At 45.6% G+C, this 19,538-nt stretch overlaps 1 protein-coding gene across 3 annotated transcripts in view; it reads left to right on the top strand.

Annotated features, from left to right (window-relative positions):
* Window positions 1–19,538, top strand: part of hat1 (histone acetyltransferase 1) — a 92,114-nt gene that overhangs the window by 24,445 nt on the left and 48,131 nt on the right. For all 3 annotated transcript variants that reach the window (XM_085972654.1, XM_085972655.1, XM_085972656.1), the window contains exons 2-5: window positions 9,197–9,268; window positions 9,641–9,716; window positions 14,502–14,622; window positions 15,708–15,887. In XM_085972654.1, the coding sequence (XP_085828780.1) occupies window positions 9,197–9,268; window positions 9,641–9,716; window positions 14,502–14,622; window positions 15,708–15,887 (449 nt within the window). The remainder of the gene's footprint in view (window positions 1–9,196; window positions 9,269–9,640; window positions 9,717–14,501; window positions 14,623–15,707; window positions 15,888–19,538) is intronic.

Raw genomic sequence — 19,538 nt, 5'->3', positions numbered from 1 at the left:
AGAAGGAAATCTTCAGTCACTTTAGCGAGATGAGTAGGAATAACAAAATTATTGTTTTGAGATTTTAATCGTCCACTTTATGATTGGGACAGAGAGAGTAAATGGAGAAAAGGGATTTGAATTGCCGCAATGTGTCCGGGACTCCTTCCTCGAGCAATGTGTTTGTTGGCCTGCAAGGGCAGAGGTGTTGCGAGATCTGGTTCTGAGTAATGAAACAGATGAGGTAGATGAGTTAAATGTGGGTGAGTACCTCGACTAGTGACCACAGTATGATGGGGCTTAAGATCCAACAAAAATGAATCGTCAGTATTGGGATTCGGGCAGATTCTGGAGAGGTGAGGAGCGAGCTCGCTGAGGGGAGGTGGACTGTCGAGCAATCGTGGGATGTTGTTTTCTTTTTTTTTAAAAAGGGATGGCAAAGGTACAGACTAAGTATATTCCACTAAGAAGGAAGCTACTAGTTTTAGGATGCTGTGGATAAATAGAGGGTACAAACTAAATTAAAATGAAAGATGAGGTCCTAATGGAGACTAAACATTTTTTTTTAAACTGAAGGAGAATATGGAAAATAAAGTTGTTAAGAGCAGGATATGGAAAGCTAAGGGGAGTATGAGGAGGAGAAAAATCGAGAAACATCAAAAGGAACAGTAATATATTTCATTAGCACATCAGTAAAAAGAGAATTGTTAAAAGCGAGGCGAGACCCCTGAGAGGAGAGGAGAGGATATTTGTAGATGATCAGAAAATGGCGGAGGTATTTACGATGTACTTTCCATCGGTCTTTCTCTTTGGAGAGGAAGTGAATCCTGAAGTAGTTGAGAGTGAGGTGATGATGGATAAAAGGGAAATTTTGGCCAAAGGAAGATGAAGCAGCAAGGTCTGCTGGGACACCTCTGATCCTGAGAGGAAATTACCGCGGCCCTAGAAATGATGCTTCAGGGCTATACCGAGTGAAAAATAACAACAGAAAATGCTGGAAAAACTCAGCAGGTCAGGCAACATCCGTGGACAGAAATTTGAGTTGACGTTTCGGGTCGAACCCTTCTTCAAAACTGGAAAGAAAAGATCGGAGGCAGGGCTGCGATCGGACAAAAGAATCAAAAGAAGTAAAAAAGAGACAATAAAAGGTATTAGAAGCTAGATGAGATGGTAATAGGCTGAGATTAGGTGTAAAGTGTACTGGCAGGGCAAGAGATAGCTGCCAGGTGTGAGAGAGAAACAAAAGGAAAGTTGGGGGGGGGGGGGGAGGAGTGGAAAAATTACAAGAAAAAATGAAATAGGGGCCGAGGTTATGATCTGAAATTGTTGAACTCGATATTGAGTCCGGAAGGCTGCAGAGTGCCTAATCGGAAGATGAGGTGCTGTCCCTCGAGTTTACGTTGAGCTTCCGTGGAACAATACAAGAGGCCAAGGACGGTGAGGTCCGAGTAGGAGTGAAGCGGAGAATTAAAATGACAGGCGACCGGAAGCTCGGGGTCACCCTTACGGACTGAACGGAGGTGTTCCGCAAAGCGGTCACCCAATCTGCGTTTGGTCTCCCCAATGTAGAGGAGACCGCATCGTGAGCAGTGAATACAGTATATTAGATTGCAAGAAGTACAAGTAAATCGCTGTTTCACCTGGAAAGGGTGTTTGGGGCCCTGGACAGTGGGAAGGGGGGAGGTATAGGGGCAGGTGTTACATACCGAGTGAGGGTGGGTGACAGAGGACTGGAGTGTGGCCAATGCAAGACCCATTTTAAAAAAGGGAAGAGCTAAACGAGTAATTACAGGCCCGTTTAACATCTGTGGTAGGGGAAATTTTAGTCTTTTTAAGGATGAAATTTCCAGGTATCTAGATAAAGAGAAAATAGTTAGAAGTAGCCAGCACAGATTGCAAAAGGGACGATCGGGTTTGCTAAACCTCATCGAATTCTTTAGGGAGGTAACAGACATGGTAGATGGGGAAATGCAGTGGCTGTAGTGTACATGGACTTTAGGAAAGCCTTTGACAAGGTACCACATGGGCGATTGTATGGAATTAGGGGATGGACAGCAAATTGGATTAAAAACTGGTTAGAGGGGAGAGTAGGAATTAAGGGCAGTTTTTCCAGAGTGGGTAGTGGTGTTCCACAGGGTTCCGTTCTGGGGCCTCTTCCGTTCACTGTGTATATCAATGATTTGGATATAGGCCTAAGAGGGAGTGGTGTCAAAATACGAGGTACAATTAATTCTTTAGAAGACTGCAAAAGTATATTGACAAGATGGCGGAATGGGCAAAAAGTGTCCGATGGAATTCAATGTCAGTAAGTGTGAGGTGACGCATTTTGGTTTTAAAAAACCCAGCGGTAATTATACTCAATGGAAGTAGGCTCGGTGCTGTGGGGTTTGGGCGGACAGGTTCACAGGACATGAAAGGCAGCACCTCGGTTTGATTAAGATTTTTTTTTTAAAGAAATCTCATGGAATTCTATGTTTTATCACAAAGTATAGAATTATAAAAACCAATGGGTAATGATATGCCTATATAAAACCTTAGTAAGACCTCAGTTCGAGCACTGTGTGTAGTATTGGGCTCCACAGGAAGGATCGTGAGGCTTGAGATTGTATAGTGCAGATTCACTAGGATGCTGCCTGGTATGTGGAAATACAAATATGAAGAAAGACTTGTAAAATGGAGTCTTTTTTGTTCAAACAATGGAAATTATGGGGTGATATAATAGAAGTGTTTAAAATGATGACCTGATAGATAGAAACAGACGGTTTCCAGTAGTTATGGGGTCGAGAACAAGAGATCATAGATATAAGATTAAATAGAGGAGGTTTAGAACCGAGGACAGGAGAAACTTCTTCACACAGCTGTGAGGCTGTGGAGTTTGTGGTTGAGGCAGAAACGATGTCAACATTCAAGATTCGATTGGACAGGTGGGTGCAGGGATATGGGAACAAGGTGAGTAAATGTGATTCGGAATATTTACTCGTGACTGCTAAATGCTGACACAGACCAGTTGGGCAGAATGGCCTGTTTCTGTGTTGTAACTTCCGTGTATTTCGATGATTTCATAATGTCACTGACGGCCGTGCAACATCACAAGCACGAAACCTCGTCAGTTCAGCCTCGCTGCATCTTTCTGGCACAAGAGGTGGGGAAAGCAGCCTGGAGTCTTGATCAAGTTCGTCCTTGATCCAGGGGGTCCTTTAGGTTGAATATTGAGAGCAAGTTGCCAATCTGCAAACCTCTTTCAAACGGGTCAATAACTTCTATCCAGATGTCCAGGTGGCTCTCCATACATCGAGTGCATATACTGAGATAACCCTTGCCCTTCACCCCTCTCTGTTCCAGCAGTGGTTGTGCAACATTCATTTTTCCAGTTGGAAGATATACTGAAGTCCTTTGCAGAATTCTGTATTGCACAGATTTGATTTAACTCTGTCTACACAACAGTCACAGCACTTCAACTGTAATTCATTATGAAATGCTTTGATAAGTTTCGATGTGATAAGGTAGAAGGTAAATGCAAGAGTCGTTTATTACTAGTCAATCTCCTATGGCATTTGCATATGGGGAATCAACGGCACGTGTGGTCTTCAGGGTTAGAGGTTGTAGGAGAATTGGACTAGGGTGCGCAGATGTAATTTAGTCCCCATCTTGAAGTCGGACATTCTGTCCTTATTTTTATATTTTTCATTATAGGTTCCTGGGATGGGGGGATTGTCCTATGAGGAGAGATTGAGTAGACTAGGCTTATATTCTCTAGAGTTTAGAAGAATGAGGTGTGATCTCATTGAAACATACAAAATTCTTACAGGGCTTGACGGGGTAGATGCAGAGAGGATGTTTCCCCTGGCTGGGGAGTCTAGAACCAGGGGTCACAGTCTCAGAATAAGGGGTCGGCCATTTAGGACTGAGAGGAGGAGAAATGTCTTCACTCAGAGGGTGGTGAATCTTTGGAATTCTCTACCCCAGTGGGCTGTGGAGGCTCAGTCGTTGAGTATATTTAAGGTTGAGGTCGATAGATTTCTGGATACTAAGAGAATCAAGGGATATGGGGATAGTGGAGATGAGGTAGAAGATCAGCCATGATCTTATTGAATGGCGGAGCAAGCTCGAAAGGCGAATGGCCTGCTCCTATTTCTTACGTTCCTATGTCCGGTTGTAATGTGAACTGTCATGCTGTAATTACACCCAGTGGTGGTGCTACTATTTGGGGCCGGGTGTAATTCGTGCGCCAAGTTTACACAGGTAGTTTACATTACAAACAGTGCTGGCCCAGAATGGGCGGCTAGGGGCTGAGAGGCAGACTGGGGCCACGAGCAGTCTGGTTAGCCAGTGGAATAACACTAGAGGCCGAAGTGGGGAGGGGGGGTGGGGGAATAGCGCTGGCTCAGCAGAGACCGGCTACTGATGGCCAACGTTTGTCTGAGATGACGGGATTGGGCGGACCAGGGCTGTAATTGGGGGTAAACCAGCAGAGTGGACAGAAATGGAAGATGTCAACAACAGGCGGCAGGTTGAGCGGGGAGCAGTGCAGACCTGTGGTATCTTAGTTGCCAGAAACCTTTCAGAAACATGCTCCTAGATACCATCCAGTGGCCAGAGTGGAACTGCACACTCGAGGCCGCTTTTTAATGGGGAATTGTACAGCATCCACGTGATGGCCAAAAGTAACCAAAGTACATGAAGCCGGAAAGATATTCTGACTGTCGCCGGCAGGTGTCACTAGGGTTGCAAAATTCTGGGAATTTTTATAAGAGGAAACTTTCCATGGGAATTTGGGGAATTTTGAGTTTTTTTGCTCACTGATGGTTTTTGTCTCTGACCGTTATATTATCTTTGTCATCAAAATAGACATACTGTTCCATACAAATACAAACAGGCTTTCAAAACTTTATTTAGGTTATAATTTTGAACTTTAGTGAACCCCCACAAAAAAGACCCATCTAAAATAAAATAAAGAGCGTCAGCTTATTTAGCCTGTAATTTGTCCTTATTTTGTCCCTTTGAGTCTTCTACTCATCATTGCTCCTCCTGATTCTCTGACGTGTCCATTTCCTCCTGTGTCAGTGTCTAGCTGTGTGGTGGACACTTCTGTATCTGGCTCAATAAGTTGTAGTTTCGCCCGGATAGCCACCAGTTTCTCCACTCTCTTGTTAGTCAGCCTGTTGCGCACCTTTGTATGCGTATTCCCAAAAAGTGACCAGTTTCGTTCAGAGGCTGCTGATGAAGGTGAGATTTGGAGCGTCACTGATGCAATGGGTGACAGGGCCTCAGATGCACAAAGTCCCTTCCACCAGGTATGTGCACTGATATGCTTGCATGATTCCCATATCCCGTCCCCATTCCAAAGACCCTGCTTGGTAGAGACCTTTGCCAGACTTCCCAGAACTTTGCCCACATCCAGATTGAGGTGGCGTGAGAGGGTAGAAATCACACTAAGCGCTGTTGATCTGTTCTCCAGAAAGTATTGGTCTCCCAACATGCTTTGGGTCCAGCATGTATGCTGCAGCATGAATCGGCTTGACACAAAATTCTTGACACGTCTGTATGAATTGAACAATTGCCTTCTCCTCTGCTTTGAGCAGCAGGGATGTGGGTAGGGCAATGCTGATTTTGTTCTTTTTAAATCAGCAAAAAGCCCGAGAACATCTGACAAGACAGCGTCATCTCCTTCAATCTGAGCAATTGCAGATGCTACTAGTGAGAGTAGTTTAAGGCTGCGAACCACTCTCTCCCAAAACACATCATCCAGCAGTATTTTCTTGATGGTGGTTTCTATATCCCCAGACTGGGATATTGCCATTTCTTGCAGCGACTCCTTACCCTCCAGAAGACTGTTGTACAATATGACAACGCCACCCCATCTAGTGTTGCTGGGCAGCTTCAGTGTGGTGTTCTCGTTCTTTGTCGTTTGCTTGGAGTTGTAGATTGCTGCAACTACCTGTTTTCCCCTGACAGACTTAACAACTTGCTTGGCTCAAACCCATGATGTCCTTGAGCAGGTTGAGCCCATGAGCTGCGCACCCAATAGACGTAATATGAGGGTAGGCCTCCTCCACTTGAGCCCAAGCAGCCTTCATATTCGCAGCATTGTCAGTAACTACTGCAACGACCTTTTGTGATCCAAAATCGTTGATGACCGCTTTCAGCTCATCAGCAATGTATGTGTCTGTTGTCCTTCGTGTCTGTTGTCCTTCGTGTCTGTGCTCTTGAAGAACACTGGGAGAGGAGTGGAGACGATGTAGTTTATGATGCCCTCCCCTCGTACATTTGACCACCCATCTGAGATAACTGCAACACAGTCTGCCATCTCTATCGTTTCTTTGAGCTTTCCTTGGGCTCTGTTATACTCAGCCTCCAGCAAATAAGTAGACAAAGCATGTCTGGTGGGAGGACAGTATGCAGGGCGAATAACATTGAAAAATCTCTTCCAGTACACATTGGCTGTGAGCATGAGGTGTGAGCCTGTCGCATATACAGCTCGAGCAAGGCACTCATCTGCATTCTTCTGGCTATGGTTATCCATTGTATCAAAAAACTTTCCAAGTGGGCCAGGAGTTGCTGATGATAAGGAGCCTGATGCTGAATGTGAACCATCATTTTGAATGGAAGCAGAGGAACTCTGGGCTGACTGCTGTGAGCTTTGAGTGAAGTTGTTGCATTTGGATTAAATGCTGCTGCATCTTTGTGGCATTCTTTACATATGGCTTTGTACAGTGTTTGCACATGTATACAGTCTTTCCATCTTTAACGCCTGGGGTAAAATGTTTCCACACATCCGACGGTAAATGTGGCATTGTTCTATGCAGAGAAATAAAGGGCATTCGTCTCTGTGTCGAACTGCGGTCGATCAGCACGATTGCAACAGGGTGAGTACATTTTTCCCGATGCTCCATGTGATGGAAGCATGACCTATGCACGCACGACGCTACATCACTAATAGAGGGAGCTAATCGCTCATCCAACCAATCAGGACACATTTGTTCACAGTCACACACAAAACTTGTAATTATTAAAACAAGCCAAGTAAGAAGATAAACATATATTGATTAAGAAATGCCTTAATAATTAAGATTCCATCTCTTAGTAATTTTGAGAGGACCTGTGGGGGGGAAAAAAATGAAAAATACCAAAAAAAACAATATTATGCTAGCATGTGCTTTTTTGGGCAAAATTCCCAAGCTAAACTTCCCATGGAAAATTTACCGGAAACTTTCCACCCCTTTGCAACCCTAGGTGTCACACAGTTACAAACATAAAATGTAGGTGTGGGCACTTAACGTTAAAAACCCCATAGGAATTGTTCCATGGGACAAGGTACAACAGATGTAGTGTTTCAAAATGGTTTGTCCTGTCTCTTGTATTCAAAAGTCCTCTGATGACGGTATCAATATTAATTGTGTCCACATCTGGTGATTTCTACTCTGGCATGTCTCTAATAGGATTTTTCCCAGATATTAAACAGATGGTCTGCCCTCTCGGGTGGATGTAAAAGATCCGGCAGCATTATTTTGAAGATTTCTCCCCGGTGTCCTGGTCAACAGCAATCCCTCAACCAACATCACTAAAAAAAAAAATTATCTGGCCATGTATCTGTCAGTTTGTGGGAGCTTGCTGTGTGCAAATTGGCTGCTGCGTTTCTTACATTACAGCAGTGACTACACTTCAAAAGTACTCCGTTGTCTGTAAAACGCTTTGGGACGTCCGGAGGACATGAAAGGCACTATAGAAATGCAAGTTGGTTGGTTTTGTTTTACCGTCCCCGCTGTTTATAGTGAGCCCGTTGGTGTTGATGAGATTTGCCTGCTATACGTGGTGGACGCTGTAACCGAGAAATTTATAGAGTTCTTTGCTTCAAACGAGTATTCTCCTTCTTCCAGAGCCCGTGTGTAAGTGTTGGGGCCGGGGTCCTAGAGTACCTGATGTGACAACCCCTTGTTTTCCCCACTGACTGTCTAATCAACCAAGTGACACCTCGGCAAAAAAAAAAATGTTTTTCCGGGAAGTGCTGAAGGGAATGTTTGATCGAGCCAAATATTCGTTGGGCTAATAGTTCTGGGTTCCCCATCCAGCTAGATCCGAGGCATTTGTAAGCATGCATTGGGAGTTCATTTGGAACTACAGTACAGACGAGACAGCCTCGACTCCACCCACTTTAAATAATAATGAGACAAGCTCCTGAACTGTGAGTGGTGCTGCAGGGCGATGGCGGCGGACAGAAGGTGAAGCTGAGCAGCTGCTCCAGCTGCCCGCAATAGGTGGTGTGCTTAATACAGTCTGAGCACCGCCTTTGGAATTGATGCCTGTGGTAATGAGAAATGGTCAGCACCATTCGCCCGATATCGGCGCAACTCCGTGTAAGCGGTGGGGACTGTATAAAAACCTTGAAAGTGCATAAATGATGAACTTGGAGCATTTTATGGAGTAATCGTTGTTTGAAATTTGTTAATTGAACACTAATTCAGCAAGCTCATTCCTGGTGTATGCTGGGAATGTGCATTAAAAAAAAACCACCCACCTCCAGTCTGTGATTATTAATCAGTTAATTTTAATGAGCATAACATTTTATGCTTGCTTGAAATCAGGACCATAAAGATGGGAAACTGCTGCGGATGGGAAAGTGGTGGGAGGGCACATGGAGGGTGTTGTTTCAAAACGTTGGCAGTTTGTGTCCCATTCTCCTGGGCTCCCTTCCTCAAGGGTGTTAGAACCTGCTCTCCCTCCTCTTTCTCGCCCCCCCCCCCCACGATACTCCCAGACCCCAGCAACCCCCAGTGCCCCATCTTCCTACCTTCTCCCTCCCCACTCCGAGATCCTGCAATCCTCTCTCTGTTCACAAACCCCTAGACCACACTCCCAGTGCTTCCTAGTCCTATAACCGCCCCTGGTGCTTCTAATACTTGAGAACGCACTCCCCCAATGCCATTAGGTTCCAGTATCTGTCTCCTAGTGACCCCACGTCTGGTCTCGGTGTTCCTGGGCCCCTTGGAACCTCCTCCCAGTCCCTGGGAGCCCACCTCCGTGTACTAGTAGATAATGGGACCCGCTCCCAATGCTGAGGTCAGTGCCATTGAGAATAACCTCTGACAGGAGGTGGTTGTGTGTGTGTATACATATAAAATGTAGTCTTGATCAGGACTGCTTACACTTTATCAAATGGCAATGATTATCTAGATCAGATTCTTGCTAATTTTTTTAATATCTGATTTATTTTTCATAGATCTTTTGAACCTGGAAAAGAAGTTAGCAGAATACAAGTGTGACACGAACAAGGCTATTCGGCTGAAGTTAGGTAAGTGTTTCAAGCACAGGATCATCTTGTGACTTGCACACGGCTCCCTTTGCATGCTTCAGGCAGTGGGGGAGGAGGGGCGAATGAGAAGGGGGGTAATGCTACTGGCTTCAGCAGTGCTATCCAGGGCAACAGAAATGGGGTAAGAATGTTGCTGTGGTGCTGCTAAGTAGTTTATGATGTTCTGTGGCACGAGCCAGTGTAAAATCCTTCTCGTTGGGGTAGTACATTCAGTTTGTGACGAGTCCTGGGGAAATACGATTTCTCTACATATTAAACTGCGAACGTAACCATTGGGTAGTAATGAATTCGGGTCAGCCACTTCCTTCTCTGAAGCGGAGAGTCAGCATGATGTGTTTTTCATATTAACAGTTCGCTTCGCTGAAGACCTGGAGGATGAAACCACGAGCTTCAGTCCATTATACAGTCACCAAGTGTTTGGAGATGAGTATGTGATTTGTGTTAATTCATTTGCATTGAATCCTGGCAATAGGCTTTCTATATCTAATGTACAGCCTGTTGCAAGATTTCAGTGTTTTTGTTTGGTTTCTGTTTTCACGCTGTGTTCTAGAATTGGCTGTTTTTGATTGCTTTGCGCTCTTTTGTGGTTCTAGTTTGCCTGGTTTAGCACGGTATCAGCTGGGGCTCAGTGGGTAGCACTCTCCCCTCTGAGTCAGAAGGTTGTGGGTTCGCGTCCCACTCCAGAGACTTGAGCACAAAAATCCAGGCTGACACTCCAGTGCAGTGCTGAGGGAGTGCTGCACTGTCGGAGGTGCCGTCTTTCGGATGAGACGTTAAACCGAGGGCCGTCTGCCCCCTCAGGTGGACGTAAAAGATCCCATGGCACTATTTTGAAGAAGAGCAGGGGAGTTCTCCCCGGTGTCCCAGCCAATATTTATCCCTCAATCAAAGCCTAAAATAGATTATCTGGTCATTTATCTCATTGCTGTTTGTGGGACCATGCTGAGCGCAAATTTCCTATATTACACACTTCAAAAGTACTTCATTGGCTGTAAAGTGCTTTGGGACGTCCTGAGGTTGTGAAAGGTGCTACAGAAATGCAAGTCTTTCTTTAACTAATTTTTTCTCTCTACCACCCTCCTGTATCTAATCACTGATTTGATTAGTGAATGGTTTAGAGCGGTGCAATTAGTGCTTGATGATCTGTAATCCTACTCCCCTCAAAAAGCTGGGAGCAAACTAATCTGCTACATTTGTAGTTTTTTCATAAACCAACAAGGTGGTTTGTTCACTGAAATTCAGAATGACTGGACAAGTAGCGCAACAAAAGCATATGGAGAACCCGGCAAATGAGGAAGGAAATGTGTTCAGTGTCAAAACGCCAAGGATTCCCTACAGTTATATTCGGATCTGGCTAAAGCATCACCACATTGTTGCTCTCATTTGGCATGCAGTTATGATAGCTTGCCATTCCAAGCAAGCCCCATACATAACATAAGAATTAGGAGCAGGAGTCGGCCATACGGCCCCTCGAGCCTGCTCCGCCATTCAATAAGATCATGGCTGATCTTCAACCTCAACTCCACTTTCCCGCCTGATCTCCATATCCCTTGATTCCCCTAGAGTCCAAAAATCTATCGATCTCAGCCTTGAATATACTCAACGACTGAGCCTCCACAGCCCTCTGGGGCAGAGAATTTCAAAGATTCACAACCCTCTCGAGTGAAGAAATTTCTCATCTCAGTCTTAAATGGCCGACCCCTTATTCTGAGACTATGACCCCTAGTTGTAGACTCCCCAGTTGGGAAACAATCTCTCCGCATCTATCCTGTCAATCCCCCTCAGACGTTGTTTTACTTTATTTTTACACCCCCGCCGCGCCCCCCCCCCCCCCCCCCCCCCCGGGAGTCCATTCTGCTAAAGTGCTTGTTGCCCCTCACCTTGTGATACTCCACCACATTTTTATCATTTAGATTTTCCTGCCCATAGAATTACAGCACATCCCATTTCCTTGCCCTTTCCCTTTATCACAAGATATTTACAGATGAGGAAGGCCATTTGGCCCATCTTAATTCATCCATCCAGAAAGGTCTTGCAGTCCTTTCCCATTTACGGTCCTAAATTTCCCTTGTACCAGTTTGTCCCTGTGACACCTTGTCCTACTCTCAATTTAATTTGAAGTAATATTCCAGATTTATCTTTTTCATTCCTCTAACTATCTTGTATCCCTCTATAAGGCCATCTCAGTCACCACCTTTCTGAGGTGAATTTGCCCAAGTTTCTTCAGTCTGTCCCCATAACTCAGACGCCTGACACAGAAGTGAGACTAATGGGCCTGTAGTTGCCTGTGTTTGTTTTGCCCCCTTTTTGAATCTGGGCACCACGCTGTTTCCAACCTAATGGAATCTCCCAATGTCCATTGACTCCCTCTTATTGATTGTCAGTGTCTCACAAATCTCCTCCCTTGTCTCAGCACTGGGATAAATACCATCTGTCCAAGGTGATTATTTGTTTTGAGCCTTAGCCTGTCTAGGACATCCATCTCCTTGATACCAAAATCATTAATTTTTACTGGATTTGCCTAGCCCTACCCAAAAAATCTCAGGCTCTGGATCCCTTTATAACTTTATGCTGCCGATCTAAGTTATCTGGTCTCAGATGAAGCTTTGTGTACCCTTCTGAGGGCCTGGGAGTGTGGTGCTGTCCCACTGCACTGTATTATCTTTGTTTTTAATACTCCTGGCTCCCAATGGAGTCTGATCCACTTGATTTTTTTTACTGTTGGTTTTATGTTTTTCTGAGTCTGTCTGCACCCGATGTTCTAGGATCTTGGGAGCTCTTGATCAGCTGCCAGGCTGGTCTACCGGAAATCCCTTCTATTTTATATCCTTATATCCAACTCCCATTTAAATGATACTCCAGGCTCTGCCTCAGTCGCCTCTTGTGGTAAAACATTCCCTGTTCTAATAACCCCCTGTGTGAAAACATTTCTTTTCCCTTCATTCTTCCAGTGATAATCCCTTGTTACTGATTCACCAATCAGTAGGAACAATCTTTCACTATTTACCCCCTCAAAACCTTCCAGAATTTTGAAAACCTCCATTTAGATTCCACTTAACCTCTGTTCCAGTGAGAGAAGGCCCAATTTTGTTTTGAACCTTTCTCCCCAACTCCAGCCTTTTACTCCTGGTATCGTTCCTGTCCCTTTTCCCATGGCTCTTTCTAGCTATTCTACAGTGGGCTGCCCAGGACTGCGACCGCTCCTTCCACTGTTGGTGTTGATTGAGGGTGGAATGTTGGCCAGGACACCAGGTGAACTCCCTGCTTGTGGTCAAATCGTGACATGGAATCTTTACCATCCATCTGAGCAGGCGATTCGGGCTCCTCACTTTAACGTTTGCAAAAGGACGGCACGTCCCAACATTGCAGCATTCCTTCAATACTGCATTGGGGTGTCAGCCCAGCTTATGGGCTCCAGTCCTGGCGTGAGGCTTGAACCCATAACCTGATGAGTGCGACCAACTGAGTCAAGCTGACATTATATACAGGAAACTCTTTTTTTTTATCCGGCACCGGCATGGTGCCAGTTGATCAAAAAGTCCGGATTACAGAGAGGTATACTTACCAAGGTACGAGAGCCCCGTACACGGCCACAGGTGCAGGAGCCCCGGTTACACGGCACTTGTGCAGGAGTCCCGGTTACACAGCCACCGATCCAGGAGTCCCTGTTGCACGGCCACAGGTGTAGGAACCCCGGTTACACGGCACTTGTGCAGGAGTCCCGGTTGCACGGCCACAGATCCAGGCGTCCCTGTTGCACGGCCACAGGTGCAGGAGCCCCGGTTACACGGCACTTGTGCAGGAGTCCCGGTTACACGGCCACAGATCCAGGCGTCCCTGTTGCACGGCCACAGACCCAGGAACCCTGGTTACACGGCCACAGATCCAGGAACCCCGGTTACACGACCACTAATATATAGTAAAACTTACCTGAACCTACTCCTGAATTTTGCCGGTTAAGAGAGATTTCCGGATATTTAGGTGCCGGTTAAGAGAGTTTCCTGCACCTCTGAGGTCCCATCTTGTTTGCCTCCTTTTTAGGATGAAAAGCCCAAATCTCTCCAGTTTTTCCTCATAACTCAGTCCATCTGTCACTCTGGATCGGCCTCATGGCTCTTCTCTACATTTACTTCCAACACTTTGTCTCTATGACCAGTACTCAAGGTGTGGTCCGACCAGCGCACTGTAGTTTGATCATGACTTCCATTGATTTGTATTCTACCATTTTTGACTGTATAGTTCAGCACCCTAACCCTCTAAAATAGCTGGTATTGTGTGATGCCAGGCGTTATGTGATGCTTTTAACACTGAAACTCCTATCACAGTGCCACCTACAGGTGTATCCGACATTGCAGGTAAATGTAGGACATCCCATTCAAAGAGAATTGACACAGGAGTTTTTAGTGGCATGTTCACCACATTTACTGAATTTAATATACAATAGATATAGATGGTTTGTGACACAGTCTTTCAGTTTTTAACTTTCATAGCAGTTCCATAATTTGGTACCATTTAAGTGTTAACAGCTGTGATCCAACACCGTTATTATCGACTAGTTTCCAGGGCTGCTGAATGACCGAGTAAACCACGCTGTGGTGTTGCATCATTTGAGGAGCTCATCAATAACCCTCTACGTTAATGGAACTTCTTCCAGTGCAAGCGCTTCGACAGTGCAACTCGCTTCCCAGTGAGGCGGGTTTAGCAGCAATTGCGCAGGCATTTTCTGCAAAGTCGCAAGCGCAACTTTTCGATCTGCCGAGAAACGCCTGTACACTAAAACAGATGATCGGGGGGGTCATCACATTGCTGTTTGTGGGAGCTTGCTGTGCGCAAATTGGCTGCCGCGTTTCCTACATTACAACAGTGACTACACTTCAAAAAGTACTTAATTGGCTGCAAAGCGCTTTGGGACGTCCTGAGATTGTGAAAGACGCTATAGAAATGCAAGTCTTTTTCTTTGCAGACCACTAATAGCAAAAGTACACTGCTGAGCTGTATGGGTGGGCTGAGAGCTCAGACCCAATAGCAATGCTTCTGCTGAGGCAGCTCCAATTTAAATCAGGCACTAGACATGACCACTGTGTAACTAAACATCTCCTAGTAAATATGCTCATTGAGATTTATAAATGGGCCTGGATTAAAGTAAAGAGAAAAGAAATCTAACTTCTGCAGATTTGCTATCAACATGTGGTTATTTCTGCTTTGCCTGCAGAGAATCAGTATTTGGCTACAAGGACCTTGAAATCCAATTGTACTACAGTACCTGCAGCCTCACTACATTCTTCAATATCAAATACTCCAGCAAAGTTATAGAAAAATATGACAACGTAGAGGTAGGCTATTGAAATGTATCAGTTGCTTGTCTTCACTTGGTCTTACTAATCTAAGCAGTGCTGAGGTTATGCGCTGCATCATGGTACTGCAGTCTGTTCATACAAGCAAGGTTCTGTAAGGCATTATTTCACTAGTTGACTCTGGTGTGTATTACTGTGGTGGCAGTGGGGGCTGCAGTTGCCTCAGTGCCCCTGAGTTAGGGAGGGCGAGATTTGCCAGGGTTCCCGCTCCTGATCACTGCCAGAAAGTGTCCTTCTGGATGTCAGGTGAAGATCAGCCTTTGATTGCGATATTCCTTTCTCCTCTCCTCGCTCCTCCCTTGGTTGCATGCCCCCACTGGTCCTCTGCCTGGGAGCAGCCAATCGGGCGAGGTACTGGAAGGCTGCTGATGCCCGTGGAACTGCACCGCAGCAAGAGTCGGCACTTTCAAGGGGGGAGGGCAGAGATTTCTAAAGCGTGCCTTCACTGCTTTGACACCAAGAGAGACCTGAAATAGGACCATGCATGCTTGGAGTGCTGGGGCTGTTGGTCAGCCCTCCGTTCCTGCAGTTGTGAATTTAAGAGTCAAACATCTGGCCGACATTTCATCCATTTAAAAACATTTTTTAACTGAGGAATGATGTGCAGATAGAAACATTTTAGAAGAGCCACGTCATTGATTAAATTTGTTTAACTGAACTAATAGTGCTGTTTTGTAATTATGTTTGCGGTACTCTGAGGAGATTGTTTAGATCACTAATAAATCCCGCAGAGCCTCTCCTGGTGAGGAGGAGGAAACGGTTTGTCTTTCAGCTGTTTGTTGTAACAGACTGAGGTAAAAGTGTCCCCTCTGGAGGAACTGCGAATTAACAGGTGTTGCTGTTCGTGTTACCCATTGATTTCAGTGGACTGGGACATGGCAGCATTGCCAAGGAGGATTTTATGTAGAGATGGACATCAAATAGTTTCTACATTTTGAGCTCTGGGATCAATAAGAAACCCCAGTATGCTGCAAGAAAAGAATATTCGAGGGCGGGAAAAGAAAAACTGCTTCCTTTGTGCATAAAGCCCTGTAGTTTACTGTGAACAATTTGTTCCTGTCTAGGTTGATAATGTTGAAAGTAAAGTGTTAGAATTTATCCCAGCTGGTTACTGCATCAACCTTGATGAGTTTATTGTGCAGCTGGAAAAGGACGCCTCATTCAGACCATTTGGATTACTCATTCACTCATACACCATGTATGATGAGAAGGAGGGACTGGAGTTAAACTATGAGATTTACAAGGTGAGTGATTAAACACAATGCCGTGCATTTCCTACTGGCTGTTATGAAGCCTGAACAATCCTCTGGCTATTTGAACACGCGATCCCATTTGTCAGTACCAGCTCAGCACTGAAGATTGATGCTGGCTTTCACTGTCTGCTGCTAGCTTTTACTGAGGCATTGGTTGTCTGGTTCTGCTGTGTATCTCTCAGCAATCATTTCTGGTGTCATTTTTTTTCTTCATGAATGAATTTCACAACTAGAGAGTGTAATTAGTCGGTACTGGCACTCTACGATGTCCGTACAACTACAGATTTGGCCCTGGCACTGCCACAGATCCAGTGCAATTTATATTGGTCATTTCACCTCATTCCGTACTGCAATAATTCTGTGGCTAGCTAAATCTATCCATTAACTAAAGAGTATCCAATGAATCTTTAACCCCCTTTTTACCCTAGTTCCTTCTGCGAACTGGACAAAGATTTACCGCATCGAAGGGATATTCGATGCCGAGAATTATGGCCTGTATCTGATCTTTGAGATTAGCCAGATCAGATTCTGTTGACCGGTAAACAAACCAAACTCACTACCTAGGGAGTGCAAAACACCAGAGTGAATGAGTTCACCTCTCCTTGCTGTCAAAGATAGAATTAGTACATAGATCCAGGATTTAACGCTACTTCATTAACACCTCTGATAATGTGATTAATACCATCATATGATCAAATACACAATGTATAGATGGTTATCTGATACAGTTTAACTCATTACAGTTTTAAGTGTAGTTTAAATGTATCCGTAACTCAGCAGCACCTGAACCCTACATAATAAAATTACACAAAGTCCAAGCTTAGTAAAAAGTCGGAAAGCCTACTTAAGGTTCGAGTCCTTGTGCAGCTGACGGGTTAACAGCTTTGCGTATTGAATATGTCAATGATTTCATCTGTTTCAGCGCATTGCTTCGCAGCAGGCGATCTGCTTAACCAATCCCTCATATTCGCCATTGATGCTCTTGTCCTCCGTGTAACCTTTACTTTCTCCCACCCTGGTCATTCCGCCTGGTACAGCCCCCATCTTCACTCCCTCAAGTTCAGAGGGCGCAGATATGAACGTATGCAGTGCACTGGTGTAGCGATCTATCACAGGACACTGCCCTGAGGAGCTCCTGCAGCAACGTGCTGGGGCTGAGATGATTGGCTTCCAACAACCACAGCCATCTTCCTTTGTGCTAGGTATGACTCCAGCCAGTGGAGAGTTTTCCCCCCGATTCCCATTGACTTCAATTTTACGAGGACCCCTTAGTGCCACACTCGGTCAAATGCTGCCTTGATGTCAAAAGCAGTCACCCTCGCCTCACCTCTGGAATTCAGCTCATTTGTCCATGTTTGGACCAAGGCTGTAATGAGATCTGGAGCCGAGTGGTCCTGGCAGAACCCAAACTGAGCATCGGTGAGCAGGTTATTGGTGAGTAAGTATCACTTGGAAGGTGTTGTCGATAGTGCTATCATCACTTTGCTGACCATTGGGAGTAGGCGAGTCCTGAACCTTCCCTTGGGACGTTTTACTACGTTAAAGGCACTATATAAATGCAAGTTGTTGTTGTTGTAGACTGATAGGGCAGTAATTGGTTGGGTCGGATTTGCCCTGCCTTTTGTGGCCAGGACATACCTGGGCAGTTTTCCACATTGTCAGGTAGATGCCAGTGTTGTAGCTGTACTGGAACAGCTTGGCTAGAGGTGCGGCTAGTTCTAAATCACAGGTCTTCAGCACGATAGCCGGGATGTTGTTGGGACCCGAAGCCTTTGCTGTGTCCCGTGCACTCAGCCGTTTCTTGATATCGTGTGGAGTGAATCGAATTTGCTGAAGTCTGGCTTCTGTGATGGTGGGGACCTCCGAAGGAGGCCGAGATGGATCATCCACTCGGCAGTCCTGGCTGAAGATGGATACAAATGATTCAGTCTTGTCTTTTGCAGTCACATGCTGGGCTCTGCCATCATTGGGGATGTTCATGGAGCCTCCTCCTCCCAGTAGCTTAATTGTTCACCACCATTCACGACTGGGTGTGGCAGGACTGCAGCGCTTTGATTGTGGGATCGCTTCGCTTTGTCTCGAGCATGCTGCTTCCGCTGTTTAGTATGCATGTAGTCCTGTGTTGTAGCTTTACTAGGTTGGAACCTCATTTGGGTGCTGCTCCTGGCATGCTCTTCTACACTCCTCATTGAACCAGGGTTGGTCCCCTGGCTTGATGGTAATGGTAGAGTGAGGGATATCCTGGGCTATGAGGTTACAGATTGTGGTGGAATACAATTCTGCTGCTGCTGATGGCCCACAGCACCTCATGGATGTCCAGTTTTGAGCTGCTAGATCTGTTCTTAATCTCTCCCATTTAGCATGATGGTAGTGCCACACAGCACGATAGAGGGTGTCCTCAGTGTGAAGACAAGCCTTGGTTTCGTGAGGACTGTGTGGTGGGCACTTACCAATGCTGTCATGCTCCCATCCAACTATGCCACTGTGCCCCCAACTCTGGTGGGTCTGTCCTGCCAGTGGGACAGGACATACCCAAGGATGTTGATGAGGGAGTCTGGGACGTTGCCTGATGGGTTTGATTCTGTAAGTATGACTACATGTGGCTCAGTGGTAGCACTCCCTCCTGTAAGTCCGAAGGTTGTGGGTTCACGCCCCACTCCAGAGACTTGAGCACAAAACCCAGGCTGACACTCCAGTACAGTACTGAGGGAGTGCTGCACTGTCGGAGGTGCCACCTTTCAGATGAGACGTTAAACCGAGGCCCCGTCTGCCTCAGGTGGACGTAAAAGACCCCATGGCACTATTTTGAAGAACAGCAGGGGCAGGTGGTTAGCTCCGGTGTCCTGGCCAATATTTATCCCTTAACCAGCATCACTAAAAAACAGATCATCTGGTCGTTATCACATTGCTGTTCGTGCGAGCTTGCTGTGCGCAAATTAACTGCCACATTTCGCTAAATTACAACCGTGACTACGCTTCACAAAGCACTGCATTGGGTGCAAAGTGCATTGTGATGTCCTGAGTTCGTAAAAGGCGCTAAATAAATGCAAGTTCTTTCTTTATGTAAGGCTGTTGCTTGACTAGTCTGTGAGACCGCTCTCTCCGAACTTTGGCACCAGACCCCAGTTGTTAGTGAGAAGGACTTTGCAGGGTCGACTGTGCTGAGTGTGCCTTCGTCGTGTCTGAATCCAATCCCTGGGTCGCAGCCAAGTGGGTCGTCCAGTTTTATTTTTTTTCCTTTTCTAGTGGTTTGATGCAACTGAGTGGCCAGACCGGGCCACTTCAGAGGGCAGGTAAGAGTCCGCCATGTTAGTGTGGGCCTGGAGTCACAACAGGCCAGACCGGGTGTGGATGACAAGTTATCTTTCCTAAAGGACATTAGTAGCCTGTTGGGTTTTTACAACAATGCGACAGCTTCATGGTCACTTGTTGCTTTCAGCTTTTTATTTCCAGATTTTGTTGTTTGTTTTATAAAAAAAAAAAAAACTGAATTCAAATTCTCAAACTGCCATTGTAGGATTTGAATTTATGTTCTTGGGATTATTAGTCCAGGCCTCTGGATTACTAGTCCAGTAATATAACCGCTATACTACCATACCCAGCTTGAGACCATTCCTTCAGCTGTCTCTGCCACAACTCTCC

The sequence above is a fragment of the Somniosus microcephalus genome, chromosome 33 (genome assembly GCF_052327205.1).
Source record: "Somniosus microcephalus isolate GS21.2 chromosome 33, FLI_Smic_1.0, whole genome shotgun sequence".
Taxonomy (NCBI): Eukaryota; Metazoa; Chordata; class Chondrichthyes; order Squaliformes; family Somniosidae; genus Somniosus; species Somniosus microcephalus.
The sequence above is the reverse complement of the archived record's forward strand: the minus strand, read 5'-3'. Positions and strand labels throughout refer to the sequence as shown.